Raw genomic sequence first — 17,102 nt, 5'->3', positions numbered from 1 at the left:
TTAAGGCTGCTTGCTCCTTTAACGACGATTTGTTTATTAGAGGCATCCCCCTTGGCAAAGCAAGCAAAGAAACGGGAGAGAGGTGTTCTGAATCTTTCCTATCTTCGTTTTGACTCTTCCTTTTGACTTCTGCTTTATTAATAAGCCACACACAAGCAAATTTACAAAACATTAAAAACCCAGCGACTAACTTACAAATCTGCTTCAGACGATTTAAAATGAGATGTTCAACAATGGCGTATTTCAGTTCTAAGAGCAGAAAAAGTGACAGTATTTGACCTGCTAATTTCAGTACCTGACTTTGTTTCAGTTTAGATTTTGTAAGCTGGCTTTCAAAATCCACAACAACATTTGGAGAACTGCTTAAAATAAGATGGATCATTATATAGGATAAACGTCACAGCACGTAAGACAATGCATGCGTTTCATTCTTAAAAGCACAGTATTAAAAACGCTCAGCTTTCAAGTTTCTGCATTTCAGTCATTGCTATTGCATGACAGCCTTTGAAGCAAAGATCAAATTAACATCCTTCCAGCTCTCAAATATTATTTTTGTGTTCTTTTCCTCTACAGACGTCTAACTAGATTACAAAATAATGCCTTACCAGACGCTGTTATTTGTCCATTACTTAATTACTGGTCCCAGAGCCATAGAACACACCCTAAACATTTATTCCACCATCCATCTAGAGCAAATGTAGACAGTTTGGATGCTGAGATTGGTCGGGTTTAGCACTGGGGGGAGCGGGGGAGGTAGGGAGGGGAGGTGTCAACATATTCAAATATCAAAGTCAATTCTAATCATTAAAAATTAACTGGGTATTTTATTTTAAAGATCCATATATAGCCATCTGCATTAAAACTTTCCCTGCATCACATTTAAAGGTTTTAGGAATTCACAGCCTGAGATTTTTCCCCACACAAGGAATTTCTCCCTTTTGAAGCCTTAACATGCTGCTTGGCAATACCATCCAACCCTGGGGAAGATCACCACCCCCCCTTTTTGTCTGGTTGGAAGCCCGATTGTGTTGCACAGGTATCCCATCCACCCGAAAACAAAGAAAGGCTCTGCAAGTCCACTGACGTCACTGCAGCTCCAGTGAGCACTAGAATAGCAACTCCAATGTACACTTCATACTACAGTCCTTCAGGAAGCCAGAACCATACCCTCCTGTTACAGTATAAGATGAACGTGCAGAGAGATGTGCCGGGAATACAAATTTAATATATCCTGTACTAAGTGACATTCTGTTTGTTGCATAGCAACAAGAATCTACTGCAGGAAAACAATATGGAACTTTCTTTTTTTTTTTTCCCCTTGCCAAGCTACAATTAACCCCAGTCTTCCCGAGAAACAGAACATCCACAGCATAAACACTGCCCTCCTCACCAGTCTAACCAAAGGTGCCATGTCCAACACTCACTGTTTTACATCAGATGGATTCAGTACATTTCAATGGTGGTAGGGTATTGTGGTGCTGAGAGAAAATCCACTGATACAGTGCATACAGCCAGCAACATTTTAATTCTATAGTAATGCCCAAGAAAAAGTTCTTAGATGCACAAAATTTCCATTTGGAAGTGTGGAATGCTTTCATCATTTTATACAAGATCTTTGTCATACTATGTGAAAACATTCAAGCTCTCATTCTGGAAGAAAAGCCTATGGCTTTATTTCTAACTGCTTTTGCTTTGTTTTGTGTGCTTGTTTGTGGGCTGGTTTTGTTTCTCAAAAAAAAAAATGAATTAAAATTAGCATCAACCCAAACTATTTTGAATTTAATATCGGTCCTGAATTTTGAAGCTAAACTATGTGTGGACATATGACCTGTGTTTCTCTTTGTGAGAGTTTTTGGCAAGACAGTATGAATTGCATAAAATCTCTCCCCCTTCCCCAAAGAACAGGAATATTATGATCACCCAACTGATTGGGAAATGGATACTTTGATACATCAGTTGTATGAAAATGTGCAATACCAATTGTAGAGAATCCCTCTCTCAGGTTTTTGTTTCTTTGGGCTTTTGTTTTTAAGCCTTCCCAAACAAGACCATGGTGAACTCCCTGAGTTACAGCCAAAATATCTAATGACTGAGCTTTGGGGTCAGTCCACTCCCTACACCCACCCCAACCACACACATGCTTGAAGACAGGGAGCTCCGTTCGGTTCAGCAGGAAAACAAAATACAAGACGTTGAACACTGAGATTGCCACTGTGTAAATCACCAAATCTGAAAGCATTCCTAAGAGTTACATTAATAGCTCAGTCCTCAGCCTAACATCACTGACAAAATATGCGCAATTTACTTAGAACAAGTTAAGGAACAAAGTTATGAAAGCCTTACTATTATAAGGCCCAGATAACATAAAGCACACCATGAATGAACAAGCTTACAAACACTTCCCCATTTAAAACAGCTAAGGATTTCTCATGCCATACAGGCAATTCTCTCCCTCTTTATTCACACTAGTGAGGCACAGAACAGACCAGATAGAAATCAGATACCTGATCGGAGGTGAAGATTGTACATCAACTGTGGGGAATCCTGAACAAGTGAACAGCTTTGTACAGAGGCAGCACACAGAGGTTAAGCGTGTGCACCAGGAACAGTGTTTCCTTTCTATCGCAGGGAGAAGTGCAAGAGGAGAGGTTGCTTGGTTTGCACCCATCTACCCTAAGAAAAGGATACACATGAATTGGAGGCAAGATATTCAGAGTATTTAGAACTGGCTTAACTGTACACTCTTCTATCCTGCGATGACTAACCAGGGACTTGAACAGGACAAAAATAAAATCCTACTATTGAGTATTATTAAGCATTAGTCATGTCTAGATGCAACCCTTGCAATGCAATCCACTTTTATCTGCACCTTACGCATTTACTACACTAGTGACCAAGACCACATCCCCACAAAAACACCACAGTTGGGCTCCTCAAACCAGGCATTCCAAGCATTCATTTTTTTTTTTTTTCAAGTGATTCCCAATAGTCAGATGCTCCAAAGGAAAATACACCTTCACACAGGAACAGTAACATTTGAGAAGTATTTTCAGTGGTTTACTTTCTGGTATTTTCCTCTGCAATCTCCACTTCTTTTATACAGGCACCACCTTTGCAGAGTAATAGAAAAATAAACAGCAATTTAAATAGTACCTTATGGCTGCTTAGGTGATTGTTTTAAAGCACCTAATTCCTTATTCTTTGAACTAACAATGACACCAAATATTGTCACTTCATCAGACACCAGAACTATGAGCTAAAACACACAGCAACATTTACCTGTATCTGCAACGCGCCTGCAACAATCCACACAGTACTGAATCTCCACATGGTGTCTCCAAAGAATTGAGTAACTTTCCAAGGAACTCAGCACTTGAATGTCTGAAAGCTTGCCCAGGTCCTACTCCCCACCAATGCAGTACCTGATCTAATAAAAGATATTGCCTCTCCTCATAAAACCTTTGTCGTGTTTATATCCTTAGACCAACACAGCTACTGCAACAGTATTCCTAACCCAGAATGCAACCTCTGTGTTTATCTTACTGCCATCCATCTGTGGATTTAGCTACTGTTGGGAACAGTGGCAGTTACAAGAACATAGAACTGATTCCTCAGTGAATAAGAAATGTACAGCAAACAAAGATATACAGGAATACCCTTGGGTTTAAAGTCACCTTTAGAGCATGCCAAACCAAGAAGTCCACGATGTACTGTTCTTCCAGCTTCACAAAAAGAATAGTGAAAGATATTGCCAAAATACAAGATAAGGTCCCTGAACTCAGCAGCCCAGAATTCTTCACCGCACAACTTGGTTGTAAGGTTGGATGTAAAGTTCAGCAGTTAATAGTTTTGAGAGTAATTCATATATGATTCAGTTTACTGAGATGATCACTAAACTAAAGGTGGCTAGAATCATTACACCATACTGGGGGAACTAGAACAATGGTACTGTCATAATCCATGATATTACAGCACAACATATTTAGGATGCAAAATCTGTTTGATTTACTTCTTTTATGTATTTGGTGCCTTGGTCTTCTGCTTCAATCTCAAGTCAAAATTTTCACCTGAAACCCATTACTGCATTTCCACTCAGTAGCTACAAACCCAACAAGACCAGTAAAACGCTACAAAACCTCATTCTCAATTACTCTCCAAAACATGTAACGCTGAAGAAGCAGCTAAATACTGGATTAAACTTCTGCTTAAGTTCATTAGCAACAACTTACTATTTGAGTGTTCTAGCCATTCGTCTGCTCCTCCTTCTACTCATTAGACATGGCTCCCCTGCTGGCTTTCTAAGATGAACCTATCTCCTCAGCCATCTCTTGGTCAGAAGAGTGTGGGACTGGGGACACCTTTCTCATCTTCACTCACCCCTCCAACAGAGGCTCTAACCAAGAGAAGCATAGTAGCTACAGTACACAGCAACTATTGTCTCCATACTCGGTTTAGAACAGATGGTTCATATCTTACTGGAAAGGCGGTCCTGTGTTCTAAGTATGTTTCATATACATACATCCACTGAATGGAGACACAAAGTATCAGCCACTTTCTGCACCATCCTCCTGTTCTACTCACGCCAAAGTGACTCTGCTGAACACGTCAGTGTACAATATTAAAATACAACCATAGCTTCTTGAGTTATGACTATATTCAAGATTCTATCAAAGCAGTATTCTGAACCAGAAAAAAAGTACTTCTAAATGTAATTTCTAATGAAAGTCAGTATTTTTGCTAGAGTAGTACAGAACTACAACCAGGCTACACCCGCTTTAAACAAAATGTCCAGTGATTAGGCTTATACATATATATACACTGAGCTTCAGTGGTGATCATTTTCATAACAGTGCTGTCATTCACTACTTTGATTTATTATCTCTGCCATAATTAGGTTCATTTGGACTAGATTCCACTGTTTTGGCAGTCTGGCCGTACCATCTATTTCAGATAACAGATAGCAATGTTTCTTCTTCAGCTGTGAAGTCCATTTAACTTAATCCACAAGTAGCCCACTGCAGTCTTCTGAAAATGGGTTTTGTAAATGTTATTAAGAGCAAAATACAAGTTTTCTAATAAAGCTTTACTGTGTTCAAGTATAAATCCAACAAGTTAGGAAAAAAATCTGTTCCATTAACTTAGCCTGAGTACTTTTACAGAAGAATCAGCATTGTTTAATGGGCTGAGGTTTGCCAAACAATCATATACTTTCCTCAAATATCAACAAGAGTTTAATACAGGACAGGAAGTAAAAGGTGCAGACATCACCATGCACTGTTTATAAAAGACTAAAAGCTTTTGAAAGAACTCAAAGAAGGGGAAGAAGATTCTCATAGTACCGGAAAACATACAGAGAAAACAAGTTTTCAAAACATGTAGCAGTGTACATGGATCATAATAACGCACTACTGACATGAACGTCTACAGTAACTAAACTCCTGCTAGCCTAGGCTTGGAAGCTTGGTACCCAAAAAAGTTCTATGTAATAAAAGCTATTTCAAGAGCTAGTGATTTTAAGCAGCAACACTACCAGGTTCAAGGCCCAGATTTACTCAGAGCATATGCTTAAGTCAGACTTGCAAAGCCAACCAGAAAGCTGAATGGAACCTAAAAATACCAACCGCCTCTTTCCACCAATGCCAGTAAAAATACCACTAATACAGCGGTATTGAAAGTTCTGTTGAAAATACATGAACTACAACTGAATCCTAATCATCTTCCCATTTAGTATTTGCATTTGCAATCCCACACAATAAGGAAAATATGTAACTGCAATGGAAGTCTCCACAAAACATTCGATTCTAGCAGATATGACCACATATGAAGACGTATACTGATGTATACAACTGAAATATAAAAGCATTTACCAGTAGCCAGATAAGGCCACAATAAAACATTCCCTTAACTACATACCCTTCAAAGTGTTTCAGTTAAATACCTGGTACTACTGTATGGTAACCTGCAACAAAGTGACAGCAGTCAGTGGCCAAAAAAACCCCACATTAAAGAATGAACTATATTTAATGAAATTGCTTTAAGGAGAATGACACATACATAGGAATTGATTTCTTCTGCAAAGAAAATTAAAATATTTCTCTGTTGCCATAAAACCGCAGCTAAAACATATGAGGGTCTTTACCTATACCAATGGTTTCTATTGTTCTTTTACTGTTCTGCTAATTTCCAGGGTTTAAAATGTTTTCTCTTTTAAACTAGGCAGCTAGTATGCTCGGAGCACACAACCATCTCAGCTTCTTTATAGAGTTTGCAGTAAGTACAGATTACTTAGTAACCTGACTCAGGAAACAGAAAAGGAGTTTCAAATTTGTGAAGAATGATGAAAGAATGAGAGAACATTTGAAACAAAATCCTTCCCAAACTTGTCTGTGGTGCAAACCAGGAGCTTAGACAGTTATTTCTGGGCAGCACACCAGTCCAGCAAAGCAGTGTTTCTGTATCACCCTCTGGAGTACAGTCACTTTCCACTTTTGTCCCCCAGACTTCAGTGGGTGTCAGCACCTTTACCATAATTTTAAAAAAACAAAAACAACAACAAAAAGCAAAAACAAAAACTAGAAGAAAAAACCCACAAGACCAACCTATACACTTACCAAAGCAGCATACTAGTTTTGCACTAAACTGGAAGAGTTTATATTGTTATTCCTTCATATAAGCCAGTTTCAGTATGTGAAACTAAGAGAATCATAGAATGGTTTGGGTTGGAAAGGACCTTAAGATCATCTAGTCCCAACCCCCCTGCCATGGGCAGGGATGCCTCACACTAAACCATGTCACCCAAGGCTCTGCCGAACCTGGCCTTGAACACTGCCAGGCATGGAGCATTTACCAGTTCTTTGGGAAACCAGTGTCTCACCACCCTCGCAGTAAACATTATTTTTTGCCTGAATATTGTCTGTGTTTTAATGAGCCCTGACTAAAGATTACTCAGACAGCAAGAGAATCTTACTTCAACTCTTTGCATGAACTTGAACACTGATTCCCAAAACACGCTTATTACCAGTGGTTCAACTGGAAAGACTAATCCAAAGCAGACTGAAACCACACTGTCCCTATCATTTGGGTAGTAAGCCCACAAAAATGTCACCTCATCTCCCAAGGAGCAGTTCCATAAGCTGTCCATAAGTGTCTACATAACTCTAACATTAAGAGCAGCACATGCATAACACTGTCAAAAGGTGGTAAGCATGATTTTTGCATTCTGATTTGGAATTTTTTGAACATTAGTTGTGAAACAGCTCCAGCAAAGGGGACTTGTAATAAGTGATAGTAGGGGAGAGGCTCATCAATTATTAGAACAATTAATTAGGAATATCTGAAATAAAACTCAACCTTTTTCTCTAAAAACTGTACTGATACAGAACATTTTAATGTAAGGCAAAACTACTTCAGACTCAGTTACTTAGACATACATTTTTATTTCTTGAATTAAAAAAATTGAAAGTTAAGATAGTGCAGCCTTTCTAAACGAGGAAAAAGATTCTCTATGTCATTCAAAAACAACAAAAGCTATATACAAACCTCATTATTTTCCAGGTTTGCAGAACACATGGGAAGTTAGGGCAGGAGGGGACAGTAGGGACATAACACTGGCTCTTCATCTGGCAGGTTTAAACACTGACAGATACAGAAGTGCCTTTGCTCTTCTATTAATCCCAAGAGAGATGCCAACAGCCCAAGAACACAAGGTAGTTTTATACAACTCAAAGACTGGTGGGAAAGGCAGGCATGGGGTGGGGAAGTGAGGCAGGTACCATGCAAAAGCACTTAAATATATTGAAGCTGCTCAACAAGGCTTGTGTGACTTCTGTCTCTGCTACATTTACTTTTAGCTACTCATAATCAGAAGTCAACTTTTTTTTTTTACTCATATATATAGAAAGCACGTATCTTCTGCTTTCCCTCAACACTACAGCACTCTTAAAACCTAAACATGTCTGGATGTTTAGAGAGCTGGCACATGTATTTCTACACTGCTGAGTGGAAGCAGGCATGAACTGTCAAGAGCAGTTCTAGATGAAAGGTCAAAGTAAAGAAGGGAATAATATCTGTTTCACAAAATACATTTGCTTTTGAGTAATGAAAGCAAATGACTCTGTCCACCGATTCAATAATCTACTTCTATAATAGTTCTGCATGAAACGCACCGGCATGGCAAGAAGCAGTCCTCAGTAGGAATTATTTCCAATCACATGCCTAAGGCAGCGCTGAGATACGTCACTCGGGGTGTAAGTGTTCTAGCAAAGCATCCACTGAAACAGGTGCTGGAAGAATAATTCCTCTCCTTTTTATGGAAGTGTGGAAAAAAGGCTTTTACGCTGCAGCAGTCTGAAGTAGGACGTTACTTCACCCGGGCTTGTTTTCTGACCTCCAACAACAAACACCACAAAGCCCTGAATCAGAGACAAGAAAAAAACTACCACATCCCCTTCCAGAGAGCATTCCTGAATTATACACACTCCCAGACTGTTTCTAATTTTTAGAGGCTGACAACAGAATTGCTAAGATGGTCATAAATAGCTGTTTCTAAACCAACTCTCTTCTGATTCCTGCATCCTCCATTCACAGAGTCATCTTATACTTATACTATCTTATTCTTTTACTTTTTACTTTTTTACTTTTTACTTATACTTTTACTATCAAAATAGTCCACTAAACTATCGAGAGACCTGGAGGGCAAAACAGCTGTCAGGTTCCGTATCAGGTGGGCAGAAAAAAACCCTCCATAAATTACTTGTTACTGTCACAAATAAAGTGCTAGCTAAAGGCTGCACTTCTATCAGACAGATGACTCAGTCCATCTGTTAGTTTACTTAAGAACAAGCAAAGTAACCTGAATTCTTGTATCCACCTGAAAAAAAAAACCAACCAACCCTGCCTACACCACCTATTTTACTCTTGAGATATGAGCAATTTTAGGAACTGTATTGGTTGCAGTTATGTGTCTCCAGTCTAATTTAACTGCCTGCTTACATTTCAACATTATGTCAAATATTTCTCACCTAAATTAAGCTTTCTCCTTCAAATACAGTACTGAAACCAAAGGAAAGGCACAATTCCAAAGCATAACCCTACATATTGCTGTACACAGTAACTTAATGCCACCGTTGAAATTAATGGCTTTGCTACTCTGGTATTTTACCACCTTAAATAACTGCAGTTATTGCAGGAGACTGAACTATACTGTTGTCACTAATAACACAACACTCTTGTATACCCACTTTTCTGGAAACCCTGGGAACTGTGTGTGGGTTCCTTTAAGAATTCCTAGCCCTAATAAACATACATGTTTTGTTACTTCTGCCATGCACTTTCACTCCTGAATTAAAGACATAAAAGCTCAGTGAGTACGGTATCAGATTTCTTAGCATAATGTTTAAAATGTAATGAAGGCTTACTAACCCAGGCACAAAATACATTGACTTTTAGATGATAACATGTTTTACCTTCTGAAACAACATACTGGAGCAGAAAAGCTGGTGAATGTAAGCAAGGAGTAATTTTAATATGGTTTAGAGGCCACATATTTAGCTACTTTTTTAATATGAAAACACAGGTGAGGGTGTGACATGATTTTCTGAGAAGGCAGAATCTACAGTAATTTATCTAAACACAGAATGAACATTCACACATACGACACACATACAACACACATACGACACACATACAACACACATACTTGCCTGATGCAAACACAAATGAATATACCAGGCTCTGGAAAGACTAGAATTTAAAATCTTTAAAAACACTGTTTCTTTCCCAGTTCCTGCAACTTGGATAATGAAATCAGCCTAAGCAGTCTGCGTTCTGACTAGCACACTAATGAAAAACAATTCTTTCCCACACAAAGACATAGATGTGGTAATCCCAAGAGAAGGCTGTACAGCTTGATTAAAAAAAAAGAAGCCAGTATCTTGGAAAGCTCATTTATTTTTATTGGAGTTAGCATATAAAATGAGCTAGATACCAAAAAATTAACAATTAAAGATAATTCAGTTAACCTTCACTAGAACCCCAGCTCTAGCAGTAGTTCTGCTCATCAGCTTCCATGATACTGATTTCAACATATGCTTCAATACAAGTCTGTTCACACATGTTGTGATGGGAAGTTATGCTACTACTAGAACTGGGGCACCAAACTGTGCTGTTCCCTTCTCCCCCACCGCCACATCCCAGCCACCTAGTAAATGGAAACCTCACTGAATATGCCTACTCCTATGATGAAATAAGTGCATTTAGGAAGCTACATCAAGAGCAGTTCTGCCTTACTCAGCTAACCAAAATACAATAGGAGCAACAGGTGTTCACAGGAATCAACCCTGTACCGAAAGCCGGAGAGAGATACACACACAAGCCCTATTCAAGCTGGCACTTGAACCAAGTAACTTCATACTCAGGCTAGACCACTGGAGATTTAATATTCAAAGTTGATCAGCAACCTAAAACCCCTAACAGATGGTACTCAAATAGCATATAATTTTAATTTGAATACAAAACAGGGTTCTGCAAGAATTCTGCTGATGTTTGTGTTTTACTGAATCACTGATTATCTTACAAGAAGATGATGCTCTTTACAATGATGTTTAATTTTACCTGACATAAGGAAAACCAGTTTGCCCTTCGGTAACTGACCCAGACAACATGCAAGATCTTAGCACGAAATCATCAGAATTAATTCAGGTTTATGATAGCTGAAGAACAACAGGTTCTCACACATGTATGTGTCAAAGCAAGGGAGAGAAAATGAGGGGTTGTTGGGGTTTTTTTCCTGCAGCCCACCTATTTCTTTTTGCATTCGCTGAAGCACCAACTGCATACCTACCTGCAGAGCAGCAAACTGCAGAATGCAGTTAATGCATTCCAGGAGACCATCAATAGTGTGTCAAAAGTATGGTTTTCATATCAACTGCTAAGATTTACTACCACCACCAAATAAAGGAGCTATATATATGAAACACAGGTCACTTGTCCCAGCCACAATCCTCCCCCATCACAACTTGCCTTGACCAGCAAATGTATATTAAAAGACATTGCCTGAACAAAATACAGCATGAAGCTATTGTTTAAACATGTTTCAGAGCTATACCGTCAATCGTAGTCTAAACAAGCCCAAAAAGAGAGCGTGCAGTGAAAGCTTGCCATTGTCCTGGAGACGGACCAACTTAACAAAACGGAGTCAATTTAATAGTGCCTCCACAGAGAGAAAATACTTCTTTAACCACATCATTTTCTTAGCCTGTGTAGTTTAATTGGTACAGTTTGCTGCTTTATTCAAAAGGCTTGGAGCTTCCATATGCTTCAAAGTCAGGTTTCTTTGAGACACTCAATGACCACTCAGAGCGACCATCCAACCTGCGAGTACATTTTCCTCTTCACACTCTGCACTCATGAGTGTTGTAGCACATTCATTTGCCTATATTTACTAACTGCTTCAAGTCAACTATTCCAACATCTAAATAAGCAACCTAAGGGTAGGTTCAACCTAGACACTTTCCTGTTATGCTGGTTAAGAGGAATATTTGTGCTCTCTCCAAGCTGGCAGAAGTCCTAGCACACGTACAGTTACATCAGTGAAAGAGCAGTCCTGTTGGTATAGCTTACTTCCCTCAGCATCACCCACACAAGAAAAGTACTTTTTGTCAATAAAAAAAAAAAAAAGGCAAATTTATAGGGAGCTTCTCAAAACATTTATGCCAACTCTTGCTGGATTAACAGCACTCGTTGTGTTAAAGACTGTCAAGATAACAAAAACAACCCACCTCTGCTTAAAGGACCTGAACTGTTTTCCAAGTTGTAACTTTTTATTCACAGGGTATCTGACTTCTACATGAGCAGCATGAGTAAGTGAAAATAAATTATCACAAGACAAAACAAAGCTTAAAATAATGCGGGACATAAATACCTACAGTTAACAAAGAAAACTAGAGGGAAATACAGGAATGCAATTCTAAACAAAACAGCAGGGAGGCTGTCCCTATGCCTCCTGCTGCAACGCTACCCCTTCCACTGATAATGCACACACAGCGGGCAGGGGAACCCTTGAACAAAAAATGTAATTAGGATGTTACTGCAATTTACAGAGAATTCTCATGGCTCATCGTTTTTATGCAGCGGAGGAATTTGATGATTTTCACCGTGCAAATCTTGCCTACCTATAATCCAAAGGACCTCACGACTTACAGTCATCTTTAAGACAAAGAAGGTTCAAATCCAACTGCAAGGCAGACAGTTATCTGGGGGGAGCGAGGAGGAGGAAGAGTAACTCGGTTCCCCAGCTGTCTGACCGAGGGACAGGCCTACGGGGAAGCACAACGTCCCCCAACAGAGCGGCCAGCGCTCGGGCTACCGAGCCGCATTTCTCACCGGGTCCTGCACCAAGCCAGAAAGAAGATTATAGAAACAGAACAGGCACTAAAAAGGGAGGGGAGGGGAGGGGAGGGGAAGGACGGGCCGGGCAGGCAGAAAATCGCCTTCAAATGAATGAGCCGGCGGGGAGCGGGAGTCCCCGGCGGGAAGGCGGGCAGGGAGGCACCCACCTCCCTCCTCCCGCTGCTCCCCGGCCCCCAGCCGCGTCCACCTCAGTGTTTACATCCGACACCTCCAAACGCGACACTTTCCCGGCTGCCGAGAGGGGGATCCCCCCCCACCGCCACCACCACCACCCCCCGGACGCCTCTTTTATTGATCACACAGGGAAAAGCCCCGCCGCTGCTGCTGCTGCAATGCAACACGCGCCCGTTAAGGCGGAGGGGAAGGGGAAAACAACCACCACCGGCAGAGAAAGAAAGAACCCGGGCGGCGGGGGCTCCGCGCGCACCGGCCCGGGGGGACCCACCGGAGCGGGGCCGCCCCCCGTACCCCCCCCTCGGCCCGGGCCCCGCTGCCGCCCCCCGAGCGCAACTTCGCCGCCGCCGCCGCGGGGGACGGGGACGGCGGGGCCGCCCTTCCCCCACCCGCTGCTAACAATGGGCCCCTCCCCCACCGCGGGGCTCCCCTCAGCGCTGCCCCCTCCCCTCCGCCGGACGGGCCCCCCCTCGGCACGGCCCGGTTCAGGGCTGCGCGCCGGTAGAGGCGGGGGGCACGCAGCACACACATACAGGCACATACACACACACACACACCCCCCACCGGGCTCCCCGCCGGCACGCCCGCTCCGGGGCCGGCCCCTCACCTCATGGTGCTGCCCGGGGTCGGGGAGCCGCTCCCGCTTCCTCGGTGGCTCACGCTCTGTCCCCGGCTCGGCTCCTGGGGCGCTCAGCAGGGGCCGGCGCGTCAACCGGTCAGCGAGACCCGCGGCTGCCGGCACCTCCCCGCCCGTCTCCACCGCTCCCTCCGCCGCCGGGCCGGGCCACACCACCGCGGGGAGCCGGGGGGTGGGAGGGGACGAGAGAGGTGGGGGAAAGGGGCGGGGAGGAGCGAACCAACGCGCGGGAAGGGCGGGGGGGGAGGAGGGAGGAAGAAGGAGGAGGAGTAAAGGGCGGGCGGGGGGAGTGCGGGGCAGGCCGGAGGCACCGGCGGGGCTGAGCGAGGGAGCGGCGGCGGGCGGGAGGGAGGAAGGGGCGGGTCGCGGAGGCCTCGCCCACCGCCGTCCTGCGAGCTCGGGAGGTGGACGGGGCTCGGCGGCCCCGCGGGGGGCCGGGCACAGCGGCGGACGGGCTGGCCTCAGGTGAGCCGGCGGCTCCCCGGCAGGCGCTGCTCAGCCCGGCCTCCGGGAGAGCTCCCCCCGCCCCGTGCCGTTGTCCTGCGGGCTGGGGGGACAGGCGGGGCACAGCTCGGCTCCGCGGCGAGGACCTGCTGCCGGCCGGGTAAAGCGGAGCCGGGCCCGCCTCGGATGGGCCCCTCCGGGCGGCCGTGCCCTGACCTGTAGCAGCGGGGCGGGCTGCGCTCCCGGACAGCAGCGTCCCGGAGCTCGGGGGCTTCGGGTTCGCTGAGGCCGGTTGTGAACACGCCGTCAGCAAACCCTTCCCCTCCGTTCCCCCTCCCGCACCGGGGTCCGCCCGGGCAGCCGGCGCTAAGTGCAGAGGTAGCAGCGGGGTGTGTGCGTAGGAAAGCAGTGCATAACCCCGCAGGGGGAGCGGGCAGGTAAACTGCTCCCTTCCCGTCGCCGCTCTGAGCCCTCGGAAGGCTGTGGCCTAAGTAGGGCTTGTTTTCAGGGATACGGGAATGTTACTTCAGCTTTGCACCTTCCCATAGCCCCTGTGGCTGTGGTACATACAGATGTATGCTTTGCTTTCAGTATTCCCAGTGGAACCGGCACATGGTACACGTAACTTCAACCCGGCTCGTGTTCAGCTCGTTTCTGTCACAAGCGGAATACCCATCCTCTTTCGTCTCCGTTAACACAAGTGATGAGCAACTATCTCTGCAATTTTGCATATTGGTGCTTCTGCAGCACTGGTTTCATTTTCCCCTAACAAATGCCAGTTTTTCCTAGCATTTAGTTATTTAAAATGTGTTGTACAGGAGCAATAAATGTATATATGTATCTTTTTTATAAATTTCTAGACTTCTATATATAAAGGTAAAAAAATTTAGAAAGACATACATCTTCTTTGTATATTTCTGATCTAGGTTTCACACATTTAGAGGGTTTTACCATGAATCTCAGTTAAAACCTGTTCCTTGTGTGGTATCAGAGGCAGGGTCATCCACTGTCAATTAATGGTGTCAGTAAGACAGTAAGAGGGGAGCTAGTCAATGAAAAAATGGCCAATTGTCAGAAAACACTGATTCAGGAGAAGGACAGGCTCTGAAACTGAAGCTGATGAATCAGGTTAGTAAGAAAACGAACATGTTTTTACTGGCATGGGGATGATGTCAATGAAAATGTTGCAGCAGAGGTGAATCACAAAATGCAGATGAGTAATCAGAAGAAAAGCAGCATCGTAGCCTTAAAAATTAAGCACGCACCTTTGACAACAATGTAAATGCAGCCTGACAAAGGGGAGAAAATGGAATCTGGTGAACAAATTTACCTTTATTGCTTCCAGCAAATACTGAGGACTCCAGTGACTGACAGTGGACCTCGGTTCTTAAGGAGTCCTGAATTTTCCAAGATCTGAGCTTCCTATCACCAGAACATCCTCCAAATCAAAGGCTGGAAAAGGAGGCCATTCTGACAGTGAAAAGTAGCTTGAAGGCAGCCAAATATAAATTTTAAGATGTATACCAAACTCGTATATCAATGTGTCTATATAGATATGTCTAAGATAGATGGCTAGTGGGCTTCAGCAGATACATCAGTAGAAGGAATGGCAGAGACCATCGGAAGAAGGATTTTGTTCTAATATCCCAGTTGTTTTGTACCATGAAAAAATCAGGGTCAGAATGCGACTGTTCTGGTAAAACTGTTTGGTCATATTAGTCAAATCTAAAAGAGGTTTGACAGGTATATAAACCCCACTGAAAGTATGTCTGGGCTGCAAGCCTGCCTGAGAGGGAATGAAAATAGCCAGAAGCTGTTACTCCCACAAAATAACTATTATCGCTATTTGTGTTATATTACTTGGTGTTCGTCGCCAAATCAGATACGGTCATAGCTGGATTTCTCAAGACGTGCTCCGTGGTACAATAGAACTTGTCAAAATGCCAGGAGAATCATTTTGCATGCTGGCATCGCAGATGTCACCGAGTGCAAAGTCATTCTGGACGCTAGCTTAGTCAAAAATCCCATTGAATTAATCTGTAACAAAATACTAAATCTGCAGTAACTCATATTAGCAGTTACATGAGAAGGAGGGGAGCCAAAATGATGTAGGGCAGAAATCAATTATAAATGTTGAGTGCCTCTTTCTTTCCAGGTCAATTTAGTGATGTTATTGTCAAGAAATTAAAGTATTCTAACAGAAGAATGAGTTGGTGTCATGTACATGTTTATGATACTGAATTATGCATTGAGAAATCTGTAATCTCCTGTTGCGGGCCTGCGGGTTCTTAAACTGGAATCATTTGATGTGTCCAAGTCACTTGGTGCGATTCTGCTGTTATCTTTCTTGCTGACAGGATCCTCCAGCGGCACAGCATGGGTGTTAATGCCCTCTGCATCACCTCCCACCACTCCCCCTTCTTCTGGCAATGACAAAACTAATGTGGCAGAAAGCCCTCGTAGCTGGTGGTGTCACACTAATAACCTGAGGTCCCTGACAACTTATGGGGCAGAGCCACATAACGAGTCTTCTAATCTGTGTTTGTGCCTTCCTTCCTTCAGATCCAAGCAGCTCGGAATACCCCAAAGCCTCTTCCATTTTCTGCTGCCTGGCTGCAACCAGGGACGGGAATTCAGATGTTTCAAAAGGCTAAGCCAGCTCAGGTTGAGCAGTATGGTGTGCCTACTCTCCAAACAACCCAACTAATGAAGGCTTTCTGAATGCTACAGGAATGGCTCACCCAGGCATAAACCAGAAGAGAATGTGTTTCTGTTTAGTATCAGCCAGATGCAAGAGGCTTGGCAGGCTACTCCTTGAGCAAACCCAGCCGAGTCTGTCGCATCTCGTCAGCATGGATCACCCTTAATGCAGGGTCATGAGGAGGATGCATGACTAATGTTCTGGAGACATTTGGGAAATCCAAAAGCTTCAAAAAGCAGAGTAATCCTTCCTCTTACAGTGAGGTTCCCCCCATCTTCTCTGAAACACTCTCCTGCTTTGCAGTCTTTGTTTCTTTGGAAAGTTTGTATTTAAGAGGAAGAAGTAGCTGAGATCTTCATGTATCTTACTACAGTCAGTGTCCTAGGACAACAGCACTTACACAAGACCATTTTCACCTTCTGTGATGATCTATAAATAGCACAACATAGGATACACAGTCAGAGAGGTTTCAGGAGTGGGGGGAAGTGGGTTTTTCTGGTGGTTTTGGGTTTTTTTAAGGGCTTTGTGTCTAGAATTTGGGTTTCAAATATGCAGGGGAAGACATTTTTATTTCACTTGTTTGGATTATTTTCCATAGTACTAGTATACTAAGGAAATGCAATTTACTATATAGCAGAAGTGAGGGAATTGAAACCACAAAGCATGAGCTTTCCCTCTGGTAATAGTGAAGAGGTTTCCAAAAATGGTGAACTAAAAGAACATGGCTCTGACAGTGTG

At 43.3% G+C, this 17,102-nt stretch overlaps 1 protein-coding gene across 6 annotated transcripts in view; it reads right to left on the bottom strand.

Annotated features, from left to right (window-relative positions):
* Positions 1-13,396, bottom strand: part of ENAH (ENAH actin regulator) — a 96,923-nt gene extending 83,527 nt beyond the window's left edge. For all 6 annotated transcript variants that reach the window (XM_065679775.1, XM_065679776.1, XM_065679777.1 and 3 more), the window contains exon 1: positions 13,190-13,396. In XM_065679775.1, the coding sequence (XP_065535847.1) occupies positions 13,190-13,194 (5 nt within the window). In that variant the 5' untranslated portion in view covers positions 13,195-13,396. The remainder of the gene's footprint in view (positions 1-13,189) is intronic.
* Between the last annotated feature and the right edge of the window lie 3,706 nt (positions 13,397-17,102).

This window comes from Lathamus discolor, chromosome 5 (genome assembly GCF_037157495.1).
Source record: "Lathamus discolor isolate bLatDis1 chromosome 5, bLatDis1.hap1, whole genome shotgun sequence".
Lineage (NCBI taxonomy): Eukaryota > Metazoa > Chordata > Aves > Psittaciformes > Psittacidae > Lathamus > Lathamus discolor.
Note: the sequence above shows the minus strand (reverse complement) of the source record. Positions and strands in the feature narration are given on the sequence as shown.